The sequence below is a fragment of the Bacillus rossius genome, chromosome 1, assembly GCF_032445375.1.
Source record: "Bacillus rossius redtenbacheri isolate Brsri chromosome 1, Brsri_v3, whole genome shotgun sequence".
Classification (NCBI taxonomy): domain Eukaryota; kingdom Metazoa; phylum Arthropoda; class Insecta; order Phasmatodea; family Bacillidae; genus Bacillus; species Bacillus rossius.
This window is the reverse complement of record NC_086330.1, coordinates 361,642,511-361,658,058: the sequence shown is the minus strand read 5'-3', so window position 1 is coordinate 361,658,058 and position 15,548 is coordinate 361,642,511. Positions and strand designations below refer to the sequence as shown.

General features: G+C 34.8%; 1 protein-coding gene across 1 annotated transcript in view; it reads left to right on the top strand.

The window, feature by feature from the left end:
• LOC134528307 (uncharacterized) overlaps positions 1–5,304 on the top strand; it is a 70,867-nt gene extending 65,563 nt beyond the window's left edge. Inside the window, exon 3 of the mRNA XM_063361818.1 lies at positions 2,810–5,304. Coding sequence (XP_063217888.1) covers positions 2,810–3,018 — 209 coding nt within the window. The 3' untranslated portion in view covers positions 3,019–5,304. The remainder of the gene's footprint in view (positions 1–2,809) is intronic.
• Positions 5,305–15,548: the final 10,244 nt, after the last annotated feature.

The following is a 15,548-nucleotide window of genomic DNA, read 5'->3' as shown; positions in this document are numbered from 1 at the left end:
AAAAGGTGGGTTTACCCGATCTTTAAAATGCCTCAGACATCTATGGATTCTAAAAAAAAGAACACCTCGCATCGAAGGTGGCAGTTATTTCAGCGGGAAAGTAGCTCCCCCTCTCCTGGCATCCTTCGAACCGTGCGATGGCCGCACGCCTGGGAGATGCGGTAGACTTGATGCTGGTACCAGGTACCAGCACCCACAGATGGCGGGCACGAGCACTGTCTTCAGGTCTGACAGGCAACTCTGGGTTTATCACCGCGGCGAGCGCTTCATTCGCGGAAACACTGGGTTCCAGGGCCGTCGAGAAACAGTAGCAGGCCCGGGGGGACAGATAATTCGAGGAACACGGCAAGAATTACTTGCGAGTTTATGAAATCAAACCTTCGGGTTTTATCCCTCTGCAACCCTCTAGGTAAAAAAAAAAAAAAAAAAAAAAAAAAAAAAAAAAAAAAAAAAAAAAAAAAGGTGGGTTGGGGGTTGTTTGTCTGTAAAGTCGGTTTACGGACAATTTAACGTGATAACGTCATAAGAAAACATTGATGAAAAATTGCTAACTTTTTAATTTTCAAATATTATTTACAGTGTTTGTAAATTTAATTTAAATACTTTGTTTAAATATAATCACGAACAATTAGTTAAAAAGCCCGCCGTAACCTGTTTTATATTATAGAATATTTTCTCGCACGGTGGTTGGCCGGTTCTTTCATCCTCGGCTCAGGCGGAACGTGACAATTTTTCGTGCGTGCAGCCGGCGTTCATCGATTTATAAGACGTTATCACGTCAAAATAAAAGCTTCCACCCGTAGCTGCTCGTCATTTGTGTTCGAGATCAGTGGTGGACGTAACATTGAGGACGGACGGATGACCAGGTGGTTTTGAGTTAAAATGGGTTAACTCGCAGTTAAATTTGGGGGGAGAGGAATCTGAAAATTTCAAAAATAACAGCTAGTAGCATCCCGGGGAACTGAAACCCTGGTATATATTTGTCTGCATAACCCTTCTACCTGCCGACCACATGGTGAAGCACGCCAGAGACACAAGGGTATCTCTACCTGCGCGCTAGAGCGAAGCCACGCAAGTGATAACACAATTGGACTCCCGGCATGTCACACACACCCGCGCGGTAGAAGGGACATTCTTACACACTTCTGATGTTGTGTAAACAGAAGTTAAATAAACCAGTGGCCGATGTCAAAGATAAGTTCCGACCTGGAGTAGATAATTATTTGTTATCACTTCAATTTTTTTTGTTCTAGGGGTACAAGGGGGGGGGGGGGGGGAAATTGCACCACCACTGGTCAAGATACGGAGTTAGGAATTGTCAGGAGACGGCATGGTATGAAGTAGATGAATTCACTTTTTAGCCCACCAGCACCACACTGCAACACCCAAAAGCGCTGCCGGAAATATTAACCCGACCAGCCAGACGATGGTTAGTTCGAATGAACCGTTGCTAATAACGCTCAGGAGCGTACGCGGAATTTCATTTCTTGATGGTTGGTGGGGGGGGGGGGGGAGTACCACTTTGCCCACTATTTGCTTTTAAATTCTTTCCGTTTGTTGGTGGGAATGTTGGATTTGTGTACATTTCTGTCTTGTAATATCTTACCTCTTGGTGTACAGCATTAGGTGGGGGTAATTTCGTGCGTGCGACGGAAATGTGTGACAGGATGCAGGGAGAAGCGCGCAATGCTGCAGCGATCAGCAAGCGCAAACATTCCCACGCCACTAGAAGACATAGCTAAGAGAAGTCTTGAACAGCGCGATGCATAGCCATGCGGCGTTTCTAATTCGTCGTGAAATAATATCTTAAAATATTATATAAATTCAATTATTTTAGGTGTTGTACTAAAAAAAAAAAGCGTTAATACATAGATTATGCTACAAATTCATTACTGGAAGTAATTGTACAAAAAAGAGTATTAATAAATAGTTTCTGTAATTTAAATAATGTCATTTTAAATTTTTTGTTTAATTTCTTAAGTAATCCTTTAAAATCGATTCATAATAAATAAATTATAAAATAAATAATCTCCTTAATAATAACTTCTTAATTGACGGGGATGGGTAAATCAAGAGCAGAGTACATGCGATACTACAGTCAGCGTAAGCGAGAGGAAAAATTGCAAACTGGAGTAGGGCAAACAAAAAAAATATTTTTTTTTTTACTCGTAACTTTACTCAACGTAAGCGGTAATGTTGTTCGTAGCCGAGGTTAGATGTTACAAACAAAACTGTTGAGTTCTGAAATACTCGCTCACTTTTTTTTAAAAATATATATAATTTCGGAGGGTGTTCGCCCCTGATAGTGGACACTGTTGTGAAACAATGTGGTGATGCACGATGTTTGACGCCGTCATGGGCGTCGCAACCGGGGGGACGGGGGGGGGGGGACACGCCCCCCCCCCCCCCCCAATAATAAGTCTTCAATTTCGTCCCCTACAATAATATATTTAGTTTCGTAGTTATATTAAAAATATGATTTCTGTGATACAACCCATATGTTGCGCATGGTGCATTTAGTCCAATTGTGGTAATGTGAGCACTGTGTTTTTACAAATATGTTCTCTGAAAATATTTTTTATAAAAAATAAATTATATATTGCCTCCAACTATAATTAGAATATCTAGGAAAGAAAAATGCCTAACAACCACCTTTTTGCACCTTCAAACCCCAACTTCTCCCGGGGGAGGACCCCCCCACCCCCCGCTTTTTTTTTCTTTCAGGGGATGGATATTCCTCAACTAAATAAATTGCAGTCTCCCCCCCCCCCTCCCCCCATGTGTGACGGGGCGCGGTGCTTGCCGGCAGTGTACGGCAAGGTGCGCGTGGTGCGCGGATGCGGCTACGTGAACGAGTCGGCGCTGCGGGAGGGCAGGGACTGCTACCAGCGCACGGGCACGCACGACGTGAGCGTGCAGTTCTGCTCGTGCCACGGCGAGCTGTGCAACGCGGCGGCGGGCCTGGCACCGGCGCTGGGCGCGGCGCTGCTGGCGCTGCTGGCGAGGGCCTTCTCATAACGGCCGCCAGGAGCGCCACCCTCGCCAGCCGCAGGATAGCAGACACAGTAGCAGTTCCACCTGGTTCACCGACGTAGAGGGGGCGGCATTGGCAGGCAGCCGCCGCGGCCACCGTAAACCAAAAATTTAATCTCAACATTAAAAAAAAAAAAATACTAAAGTAAAAATAAAAAAAAGCTTCATCTTTGGCCAGTTGACTTGTTCCGACGAATCAATACAAATGACATTAAACCCTACATAAACCTTCACATAGCAGCATGTCTCTTACGAGAAAAAAAAAATTGTTACAAATACATAAAATTCAACAGTTTCTATTAATAAATGAAATTTTAAAAATAAAACTAACATATGCACAGCATTGTAAATAGAGCCTCCGGTTACATCAGAACCTGAGAGGAAGTTCCCCAGGCTACGTTGGGTTGCATCCTATCATCTTATACTAATTAATCAACTAACTATACCACCCAAAACTTGGTGATGCAATCAAGTAAAAAAAATAAAATAAGTTTTTTTTTTAAGCAAAAGATGAAATTTTCTGTCTCTCTTGTGAAAAATATCTCACAGAACTAGGATTTAATTTAACGTTTCAAATTCAAATAGTTAATGGAAACAATGAAATTAAACTGCAATGTGAAATATATATAAAAAATGCTTATCTTTTAAATATGGTGAATTTGGAGAAGGATATAAAAAAAACCTAATTTAATACATATTACATTTTTTTATTATTTAACTTAGTCTTCAAGACTGAAATTTGTATTAGTATCCATAAAAACAATAGTGTATTTTTAAATTATCATAAAGATTGACAAAAATGTATTTTGAAAAATACACTGCCAAAAGACCCAAGCAAGAATACAAAGATGTAGACAAAAAGAAATATACTTATCAATCTTTATTGTAATAAGTGTAAAATATTAACATTAAGAAAAGACTCTAATGTGAATAACCAATAGCTTCGTGGGAAAACAAAACTAAAACACATGGTACGGAAATGAATAGCTAATAGAAAAAAAAGTTATCAAAACTTTAAGCTTGGGTTGGATAAGTATATTCAAACAAATCTTTATTTGTAATGCTTTAACTATATTAAAAAGTTAATTCTAAAAGATGAATATAAGAAAAATAGTTATAAAATAATTGTTTTAAATTTAGTGTGCATATTATAGCTGCATATTTTAAGAAGGGAGAAAGGGCTATTGTTGAATTTTCTTGTTGATGTAAGGTGAAGGTATCATTTCATTTGCACATGCTCACAATTCATCCATTTACTAGTCATAGGAATAATTATTTATTTTGCTCAGCATTAGATATATGCACAAAACAGTAGAAATAGAATCCCCAAACAAAAATTTTAAAACTCAGTAGTATTATTTGTAATAGAATAAATAATTTAAATGTGACATTATCCGAAACTACTATATATTTTCTTATTTTTTTATGGAATTTTCATTAATTTGATTGAAATATGGTAGTAACCTTTAACCTGCACATTAAATGACACTGGATAAGGCCGCTTTTGTTATTAAAAATTTTCTGTTAGGTAAATATAAATTTTCTCAAAAAGATAATTTTGATTTTTTTTTGGAAATGTTCAATTTTGGAAATACAGGACTCAATATAAATATATAAGATATATTTTAATTCATCCACCTCCAAGAATTATTGTGAAAGCAATGTTATTATTCTTATGAATACAAGAAGTACTGCCATATTTAAAAAATTGAAAGGTAATGAAAATCATTTGTATTTTTACTGCCCGTTATAATCTGTACAAAAATATTTCATGCATATCTTGTATTCAACATGTAAAATTTTGTTATTTAATGTTTCTTGTTCAACTTCAAATGCTTTTCTTCTTTCAGTGTAACTTTATGCCTATTGTACATAATATTATTGGTAGGAACTAGTACTTTTACGCAGTTTTTAGAATGGAGTTTATTTTATAAAATTATAGACTGCTAAGATAGTTTCACTGATTAATGTTAATAAAAAAAGTGTTCAGCTCAAAATATCTTGTAGCTAGTTGCTGAATAAATGAAGTCGTGGTGTACTTTTACATATGTGGTTGTGAGTCCATCTTATAAGTCCATCTTTCACCCGACGTTCAAGACCTGCCCGTTACAATGTATTGTCTAAAGACTGTGGTTTAAAAACCACTTGTTTACTGTTGAAAGGACATCAGCTGAAGTGCAGACAGTTTCTAACGTACCATTCTCGACAAAGTGCACCTAAAGAGCTCACTTGAGGTACAAGATATGTTGCAACTGAAAAAAAAAATTACAATCTACCTAGCTGTCCGTTCCACACTTGCCGCCTATCAGCGTGAACTTTGTAGACGACATCAATGAGATGTAAAATTAGGGCCTAGGAAACTAATTTAGAGTGACTTAAAAAATTTGCCTTGTCACCCAAAGCCAATTTTTTTTTCTAATTTCTTTGTTTGTGTTAAAACTAAGCTTTCTCGTAATGCCTATGTATATGTAAAAAAAATGTACTTGAAATGTAAGTGCCACACAAGTATGTACACAATGTGTTAGAAACAGTTGTGTTCTTATGATTATTAAGTATGCTACTGTAGGTACAATAGACTTATTTTATATTGCCTTCTAAATGTTTAAGAAATATAATTCTGTACGTAAAATTATCAAGTGCGAATAATTTAATACCAATGATGTAACTTCTTATAGTATCCACTTAAATTACATAACACTTTATTTTGAAAAGAAAAAAATTATAACAATGGAATTTTTCCAAGAAATCACAAGACAAAATTGTGTTAAGCATTTGAAAGTACTACAGTATTTAATACTGATACACCAACTCAGCGTATGAAAGTTTAAAAATGAAATATGTATATAGAAAAATTAGAAGAGTTTATTATTTTTGGAACACAACTGTGGCTTTTCTGATGATTCTGGTAATGTTTGGACTAATATGTGATGTGTATTCCCATTGTTACTATCCCCTTGGGCTTTTTAAAATAAAAGGTTGTATATTTTAGTCTGATGTATAAATATGTACATGAAAAAAATTGAATTATAAAATAACTGACACAATAATCTCGAGAGCATACGCTCAGTCCTGATGTTTTAACTTGAAGCTACATTAGTTTTTAATAAATAAGAATAATTCTTGAAAACAAATATATTTACTAAAACAGATTATTTGCAAGTATTGTAAATTAGGATACTATTAAAATTATGTACATAAATATTATTGTTGAAATCTCAGCTTTATGCTGATATAAGACAAATAATAAAAATTGTGAAAAATATAATTGTATGCTCATGTTTAGCACACAACCCCTTCTTTACACTACATTCACATGTTCTTATCCCCCTTACGTTTAAAAAAAAATGTACTACTGTTTTGCATTACATTCATGGTCCCTTAAAAAGTGTAAAAAAGGAGTTTCATTACAATTGAAGTATGAAAACACATTAACTAACCTCCTTAGTCTGATGCAGAAATGGTAAACCAGTCTCAACATAGATTTGATAGATAAGTTCAGTTTATACAACTATTTTGAAGTCCCAAGACCACCCTGAGCAATACCTTTCTTGCCAACTTATTTCATATTATTAGGTGTAATGTTGGGCAAAACAAATTTTTATTCATAGCCTTGGTCAGAACATGCGATCTAGTTTAAGGTCATGGTTACAATTCTAGCCCCAGCAAATGATGTCCCTTAAAATTTGTACTGCAGAAGGCTATGATATATCATTTGCAGTTCTCAGAACATTCAATAGAGTTCTCATTTATACTTGTTTGTCATAAATTTTGTTTAACTTTTTGATGAAAAATACAAATACAACCAACCACATTAAATTATTTTTGGCTCATATAAATTTTAAAATGTTGTAACTTAATGAACACATTTAACTTAAATGAGCCATTGGTCTAACAATAAACTGTTACAAAAACCATCAGTAAAAACCTATAAGAATAATTCCTTGGCATCTTCAAGTATTTAATAATTTTTTGCTGATATAACCATGGAATATTTATAAAGAAAAAAAACCAATGTTAATGTTTGTGCTATTTCCAAACATTTACTTTAGTCACTGATTCTTCAGTGTCGTGACAACACTGTTTGGTTACACGGTAACACAAAGCCTGGAAACTGTGCACCAAGTGTTTTTTCTTATATCACTCCGAGGCCCGCACACTCGCACATCAACATTGCAAATAATGAAGACTGGACCCAAATACAACATGAACTGTACCATTGATGGGTTAGCCATACTGGCTGAGCTTTCGCATAACCTGTTCATTTAAATTCCCTGACCCAGGGGTGGTTCCAGGGTCTGGCAAGCCGGGCATTCACCCCGGACCCCACGCCAATGATTTACATTTTCATTTTACTTGTTTGTCTAGGGTTCCTTTTTTTTAACATGTGGCCATTGAGGACTCCGCCTACCTGGGCACACATACGGCATGTAGAGCTTCAGGAAAAACGTGATTTGTAAACTGCTCAAGATATCTCAGTGGGGCCTGCTAACAAAAATCACTTAAGAATTTGCTGAGGGCTGAAAAGTGGCTCAAATTTCACAGTTGTCCTATGCAGTGCCTTGCGCTTCGAGGCTATTCCGCGCTAGAAGCACCAGCCTGCCTCACTTACACACATACCCCCCCTGACTAGGCAGACCCCTTAATGGGAAAAGGTCAATTAAAATTTTATTGACACATCAATTAAAGTGCTGTCAATACAAATTTCAATTATTGATTTTGTATCAGAAAATTTTCAAATATTTTATTGCCATGTATAACTAAGCAATTTCACAGACACTTTGATCACAAGCATTTATAAAACTGACCCAGAGATAATTTATCAGGAAAGAATATCAACATTTCTTAAGATAAATCAGCAAAACTATCATTGAAATTTAAGTCCAAGGCTGACATAAAATTCTGTTTGAAAGAGTTAACTTTTTAAAAATTTTCGGGGGAGGGCCTCTGCAAAGTCCAGGGCTGCCAATGCTCTGACCTATCATATACAACTCCTTAATTTTCCCCTGACATCCGGATTTTTCCCTGTTGTTCCTGCATGATACTAGTGGATTAAACTCATTTTTAACAAGTAAACCCCACAAATGACAGCACTTGTAACTGAATAACCTTAATTATACTATTTAATTTTTTTTTTAATATTTATTGATTTACATTTCATTGTACGATAAGAATGACACCACCAAAACTAAGTTCCTTTTCATCTTGCTGGATTCTAGTTAATGAACTTATGCAAATTCAACAACTAGCTGACTGCAAGTGTACAAAAAGACACAAGTGATGTAAACTTAACGTGGAAACATGCCCACAGAGGAATTCAGGTTATCTGGAGAATTAAAAACCTAACAAAACATACTTACAAAAATGTACTTAATATTGAACCAAAAATGCTTAAAACAAACATTAACCTGTTGAATCGACGTTACTACGTTGCTCCACTAGGTAAATTTTACTTGGGCGGTATTTCCGAAAAAAAAAATGTTAAAAATCCGAAAATACCTTTATTTTATGCTCTTCAACTTCCTCTTTTCATTAAAATCGGCGGAGATTAGAAATTCCAAATACTTTAGGAGATATCGAATTTTTAAATTTCTTCATATGTAGTTGAGCGGTATTTGCGAAAAAAAAATGTTAAAAATCTGAAAATACCTTTATTATATGCTCTTCAAATTCCTCTTTTCATTAAAAGCGGCGGAGATTAGAAATTCCAAATACTTTAGGAGATATCGAATTTTTAAATTTCAGCACAAAACCAGCGCATTCCTGTGGCGTGCGTGCACCATTGTTTCTTGTTTACGTACGAGTATCTATTTTTTTTATTGGATAATGATGTCACGTGATTGTTCGTGATAGGCCAGAATTCAAATGAACTAATACGTGATTATTTAGTTCAATTATTGTTTAAAACGGTGTTTAATTACCGCCTCCAACTTAGGTGAGTTTTTAACGTTTCTAATTTTAAAGTCTTATTTGTTATTTTGATATTGTTGCGCAAGTAATAAGTAACAAAAAAATTTACGTGAGTTGTTACTGTACATCCTTTGATACGGGTTTGTTATGTAAGGTCAGTTACATTATAAATAATTTAAAACTAAAGAATAATTAAAATTAATTCACATTATTTTTAATATCACCTTAGTTTGAAAGTATTTATAATGTAACTGACCTGACCTAATCGACCATTTTAGTTTACTGTTCACCGTCTGTCCGGGTTTGTTTGGTCAGGTCAGTTACATTATAAATATTTTAAAACTAAACAGCCACTAAAATTAATTCACAAAATAATTTTTAATGTCGGCTTAGTTTGAAAGTATTAATAATGTAACTGACCTGACCTAATCAACCATTTTATTAATTACGCATTCACGATTCACGTATTCACGAACACACGGCAAAATAACAAAAATGGCGCCGCTCGAATGGTTCCACAGGTCTTGTATTGCAAAATTAAAAAATTCGATATCTCCTAAAGTATTTGGAATTTCTTATCTCCGCCGCTTTTAATGAAAAGAGGAAGTTGAAGAGCATAAAATAAAGGTATTTTCGGATTTTTAACATTTATTTTCGCAAATACCGCGTAACTACATATGATGAAATTTAAAAATTCGATATCTCCTAAAGTATTTGGAATTTCTTACCTCCGCCACTTTTAATGAAAAGAGGAAGTTGAAGAGCATAAAATAAAGGTATTTTCGGATTTTTAACATTTTTTTTCGGAAATACCGCCCAAGTAAATATTTACCCTCCACTATTCTGCCTATTGTACAGTCACAGAAAATACGTGATCACTGTACAGTACAGAAAAGTAATAACTATGCCTGTAATGCACACTCAAAATGATACTTTTATCTTATAAAAATGTTTATTTTTGCTCGTTAGGTCTCGCTGATTACTGTCCTTAATTTTATTTATTATATTTGTTTCTGAAAATGTCTGGGTTAGCCAGAGATCAGTTTAGATGTCCAACTAAACCAAAGTTTTATTGTGAATAATAAATCTGATATAGCAAAACTTTCAATAACGGTTACTGTCCCACGGTTGAGATGGATAACAGAACTCTCTTTTGTTCAATAACATGATTTCACTGTGGGCTGGGAATGAAAAGGAAAAAAAAGGGGGGGGGGGGGGGAACAAAATGGAAGTAAATAATACAAACATACAGAAAATCCCCATTAAGAAATTTCTCAAGGTATTTAAAAATGTAAAGGTCCAGTGCTAAATCTTTTAAATTTACTATGCAGGAATTCCTCTTAAAAGGGATTTACTGTATTTAATATAATAAAATGAATAATATAAACATTATACAGTAGGGAATAAAAGTAACCTAGGAACTCAATCATTATTTTATGTGATGGATAATAAAAACCGATAGTGTTTTGCTGTACATGAGATTAATAATAAAAGACTTTAATAAACAGGTAAATTAAAATTACATCAACACAGTCACTTACAGTAATTACGAATGGTGCCATCACTTGGTTATGCTTGCAATTAGCAAACTAAAAGACTTCCTAACACCACTTCAAAGCAAGTTACTTTGAGGACTGGACTCAATGTGCATTGTTTCACTGTTATGTGATGTTGCATAAAAGAAAATGGTTTGTAAATATTCCTAAAAAATTTGTAATCTGACCTGGATTCCAACGCATGCATAGTTTAGGTAAATGACCCGTACACCTGTCCATTGATCTGATAGTTTGCCCATAGGCTGGTTTTGGGTGTCCATTCATCACCAAGGAGTAATGACCATGGCACAACTAGGGTGTACAGGACCAGATGACACTGCGGTGGTGTGACAATTGCCTTCTGCAGTATGGAGGTGAAGGGATGAAACAAAACAATACCCAGTATTACTATTACCCACGAAGAAAATTTCCCACAAGTGAAAGATTCTAGGTTCGACCAGGAATCAAAACCCAGCACCTTTGGGCTACCAAGATTCCTGCAAGCAAAAATTAGTGTTTCAACACGATTGACCATGTTGGTTTGCGAGGTCTGAGCCACGTCTCATTGGTAGTTGTGTCGGTCAGTTGAGGGAGGGGGGAGGGGAGAAGTACCCCCGAGCCTGGACACCAGAGCGGCATGGTTGAGTTCCTAGATTTTTTTCAATGCTCTGGTTTACCCTGATAGGTAGACACAAGATTCTATGGTTTTATTTTTAGTCCAATTACATTTTTGAAACACAAGATTACGGTGTTACCGTTTTTATTTTTTATAAAAGCTGTGTATAAGAGTTACTCTGTGAAAATATGCTTAATATTTACAATAAAATAATTTATAATAAATTAGTCTAAAACAGAACAATAAAAATAAATAAGTGAACATTTGTGGTTTAAAAGTGATTCAATAATAGATTCACAATAAAACAAATAAAATAAATTTTTCTGATCCATGCGTTTTGGAACAATTACTTTGTTTAGAAATTACATTCCTTGAATTTCAAACATAAGAAAATTCCTTTTTTAATGATATGAATGAAGTTTTGGTTAAATGCTACTTGATTCCATGATATAAATTGTATTTCAGTGTTTTTCTGTGCTTTAACAAGCCTTTCGATGTTATTTCAGTTTTATCGCAATTCCCCACATAATCTAGTCTCTAATGATAGGATGAATATTAACAGAATTCATAAGAAACCATACAATTAATGCAATATGCACAGATTACATTTCAGTTTTGGCCTCAGTAACGTTTACCATAGATTTTTTTTTTTAAACTGTGGGGTTTGAAACGTTGTACGTTAAATAACGTGGAAGGGGCCGGGAAGATCATTTTCCCCCGGGCCCTTGTTTGTTCTCGATGGCCCTGTGTATCTGACTCGGTCGAACTTCCAAATGAGGTTGGCTGTAGAGGTTCCATAAAGTCGATAGCAGGCTTCTGCCTCCATTGTCTGGTAAACTCTCTTGGCTTTCGAGGTCAAGTGAGCCTTCCAGTGTCTAGTCAAACTAAGCAGCAAGCTCCGCTTCTGGCAGTGCCCTTCCATTAATTCCCTCGAGCACACACTAACGCTGAGTTGCGGTTCAACTTATAACGCCGAGATAGTTTATCACTGGCCATGAAGAGAAGCTGAATACACCAAGAGAGAGGCAAATGATTTGTCCAACTCCGCAGACAACTGTGAGCAGTTACACAAGCTAGCATGCTCGCTGTCATGCCAGAGAGCTAAGCTAACAACTGCTAAAGTCTTTCCTTCTCAGGTTCTATAGTTTGGTACACACGTTTATGTTAATGAAATGATATTTGGAGAGATTAACACTTAATGAATGTTTCATACAGTTTTTATTTAATGCCTTACAACTGGTAACATAGCAAAACACACATTATAAAAAATTAAATAAGTAAACACACAAAACATAAAATGGTTACAGAACAATTAACATTTTCAGTCTTATTATTATAATTCTGTCATCATAAATCATAATGTATACTTTATAGTACTACAAATATCTCAGAATAAACATTTTGAAGGAAACAATACTAACATACATTCACAACATTAAAATTACACAAATGTTATTAAAGTACTATTAGTTATGTATTTATTTATCTCTGAAAGAGTTCAATTTCTGAGTTTTTTAAAAAATATTTAATGTGAAGTTTGCAGTATTGCAACTGTTATATCTCTCTCTCTCTCTCTCTCTCTCTCTCTATATATATATATATATATATATATATATATATATATATATATATATATATATATATATATAAATAAACATAACTATATTAGAACAGTAAATTCCTGATAAGTTTCTCAGGTGGTAGTAAATTATGACTTAATTATAGAAAATTTTATCAACTTATTATGACGAAAGCTACGACGGAGAAGGTGCAGATCCCGTTGGCAACGACGACGTCAACATTGGAGGAGATTTCAACAGACGTGATACCACCAAAAGAAGAGACTTTAATGCCGGTAGTGCTGGCTGTGGTTTTTTTTACTGATGTTTTTACTGTATTTGACCAACACAAACAAAAAAAAAACCTAGGTAAAAGATAAAAATTGAGGGAAAAAAAAATTAGGTAAACCAATAAATTTTACACCTGGTACACATCCTACAACCTGAAGGTAGTTGGTGACAACAATCCACCAGAGAGATTTGAACTGAACATCTGCTACGCCGACCTCTGAATAGCAGACAAATAGCTAACAGATAATTATTGAAGTGCTCAGAGGTTTTTTTAGTTCTCATTTACGTGTGATCATAGCGAAAAACCTTTAAGGTTCTATTCCCCCTCTTAATTTTGAAGACATTCATAAAACCAAGATGTTTCATAAGAAAGTCAAAAACTGTTTTCCTAAAAGGAAACATGTTTTCAGTGAAATGTGTTTCAAAGATAAAAAAGTAACTGTTTTCTAAAATATAAAAAAAAAAAAATATACTGTAACACATTTTGATTTATAGTTTTGAACATATAACTTACTCCACTGAAGGTTCACGTGTACACAGCACTATCTCATGTCATTACCCATGTCGGTTTAAAGTTAAATATTATGTAACTTGTTAGCAAAATTATGCTGGGATTTATCCTTTCATGTAACTACAAAATAGCATATCTGGCTGGTGGACAGTTGAATATGACAAATCAAGTTTTGTAAAACACATTTTGTAGCTATCCAGTAAATAAAATGTATTCAAATCTCTGTTCAGTGGTGGTACAAAAAATACCTAGTAGTATTCTTGCAAAGACTGAAAAATTTCAAAAATTCTGCTTGACAGTTAACTCAATTTGAACAAAAAAAATATACTACATATTATGTGTTTTTCTTGCTGGCTTTCAAAAAAACAATGTCTCAAAATAAAAATGTTCCATAAGAACTGAACTAAAAAGGTTTCACAAGTACTGCTCTGTACTGTACTTACTAAAATACATTCCTCATATAAATGTGAAAAGTGTTGTTGGCTTGAGCTTCTTTCACACAGCAACAAAGCAACAAATCAACATGATTTTTTTGTATAGTAATAGTTTATGGGCCGGAGAGACATAGGCTACTCTTTATCCCGGAAAAAATGCACGGATACTGTGGGATAGATCTTGAGAGTAATTCTGTAACTACCTTTTCATGTCAAGATGGCCGAATCAGTGCAATACAAACAGTGAGTTTTTTTTCTACGTCTGCCTCACGGTCATACACATAGTGAGGTCTTTCAACACCTTGGCGAGATCTGTCCGCTTAGTGAAGCTCGCGGCGGCTAGCGAACTAACGGCGTTAACAATAGTTTAATTTTTAATTTTCTCAACAGATAGTGTTGCTTTTAAATTAAAAACATGCTATCGCTTGGTGCATCCGTCACATCTTGCCTAGGGGTTACCTGTCTTCACACAACTTTGAGTTGAAGGTTGGCATACCGGGTTTGCTGCTGCATAACCTTGATCCACTGAGATTACACACAATGGTACCAGGCTGTGCGTAACAGAGCTGGGGAGAAACATACTCTCACCAGAGTAGCTAAAGAAGTGTGCTTGTTTAGAAAAAAAGCCAGCCATATGAATAAATATATGCTGCACTGGCACTATTGATGAACATGAATTTACTTTTTAGGTAAAAAAAACTAGGGCTGTACCAATTCATATGTTCGTCCATTTGAATCAGATGACAACAGCATTCATTGTCTGTAAGTGATGAGTCTCTGTGAAACACGGGCAATCAATTTCTTGACAATTATTGGAACTACAATTCGGTATAAAATGTGAAATAAAACCATTTTCAGCTTTCATTAATATGCTAATAATGGTAAGATAAATAGTATTGAAACGGGAGAACTTAAATTAAATTTTTATTTTCGCAATACTGTTTTTTTTAGAGGATCTATATAATTTAACTTGCTGCTTGATGATGGAATAAATAATCTGTTGCCTTCTAACAGCGATCAGTATTTTGATTCTGAAGCTCCCATGTAAAAACATGTGAAAAGTTAGCAACAATTATTATAAAGCCTTGCATTCGATAACACCCTAAGCCATTCAGGCTCCACAGTAAGAAAGTAGCACGCTGGTTCAACCAGTCTAAGTTAAAGAGACTCTCTCACCAGCTTACCAATCCAAACAACTTCTGATAAAAAGTTAAGCATTAAGTTTTAACTAAACAAGCAAAGTAAACTTTTTTCAGCAGTGCAATTGAGAACTAAAAGATCCACTCATGGCAAAAAATTTCATTTTTAATTCCAATGGAATAATACTATTTTTGTTGTGCATATACTCAAAGACAAGCAAGTATATACACATTAATGGTAAATATTGGTAAATTCATCCTGCCCTAGTTCACTACAAATGGCAAACATTCAACATTTTTTACATACCAAAAGAGAATGTTGCAGAACCTACTCAAACTTTTCAACTGCAAAAATTATTAATAATTATGACAGACAGCAGCAAAACCTTTTATTCAAATGGATTGATGTGTCTAGTTTTAAATTGCTAAAACTAAATACTGTAAATACCAGGTTTTAAATAAGTACAAATGAAAATGAACATCCTTAAAACTTACAATAGAGTAAAAGAACTGAAAGACAAAA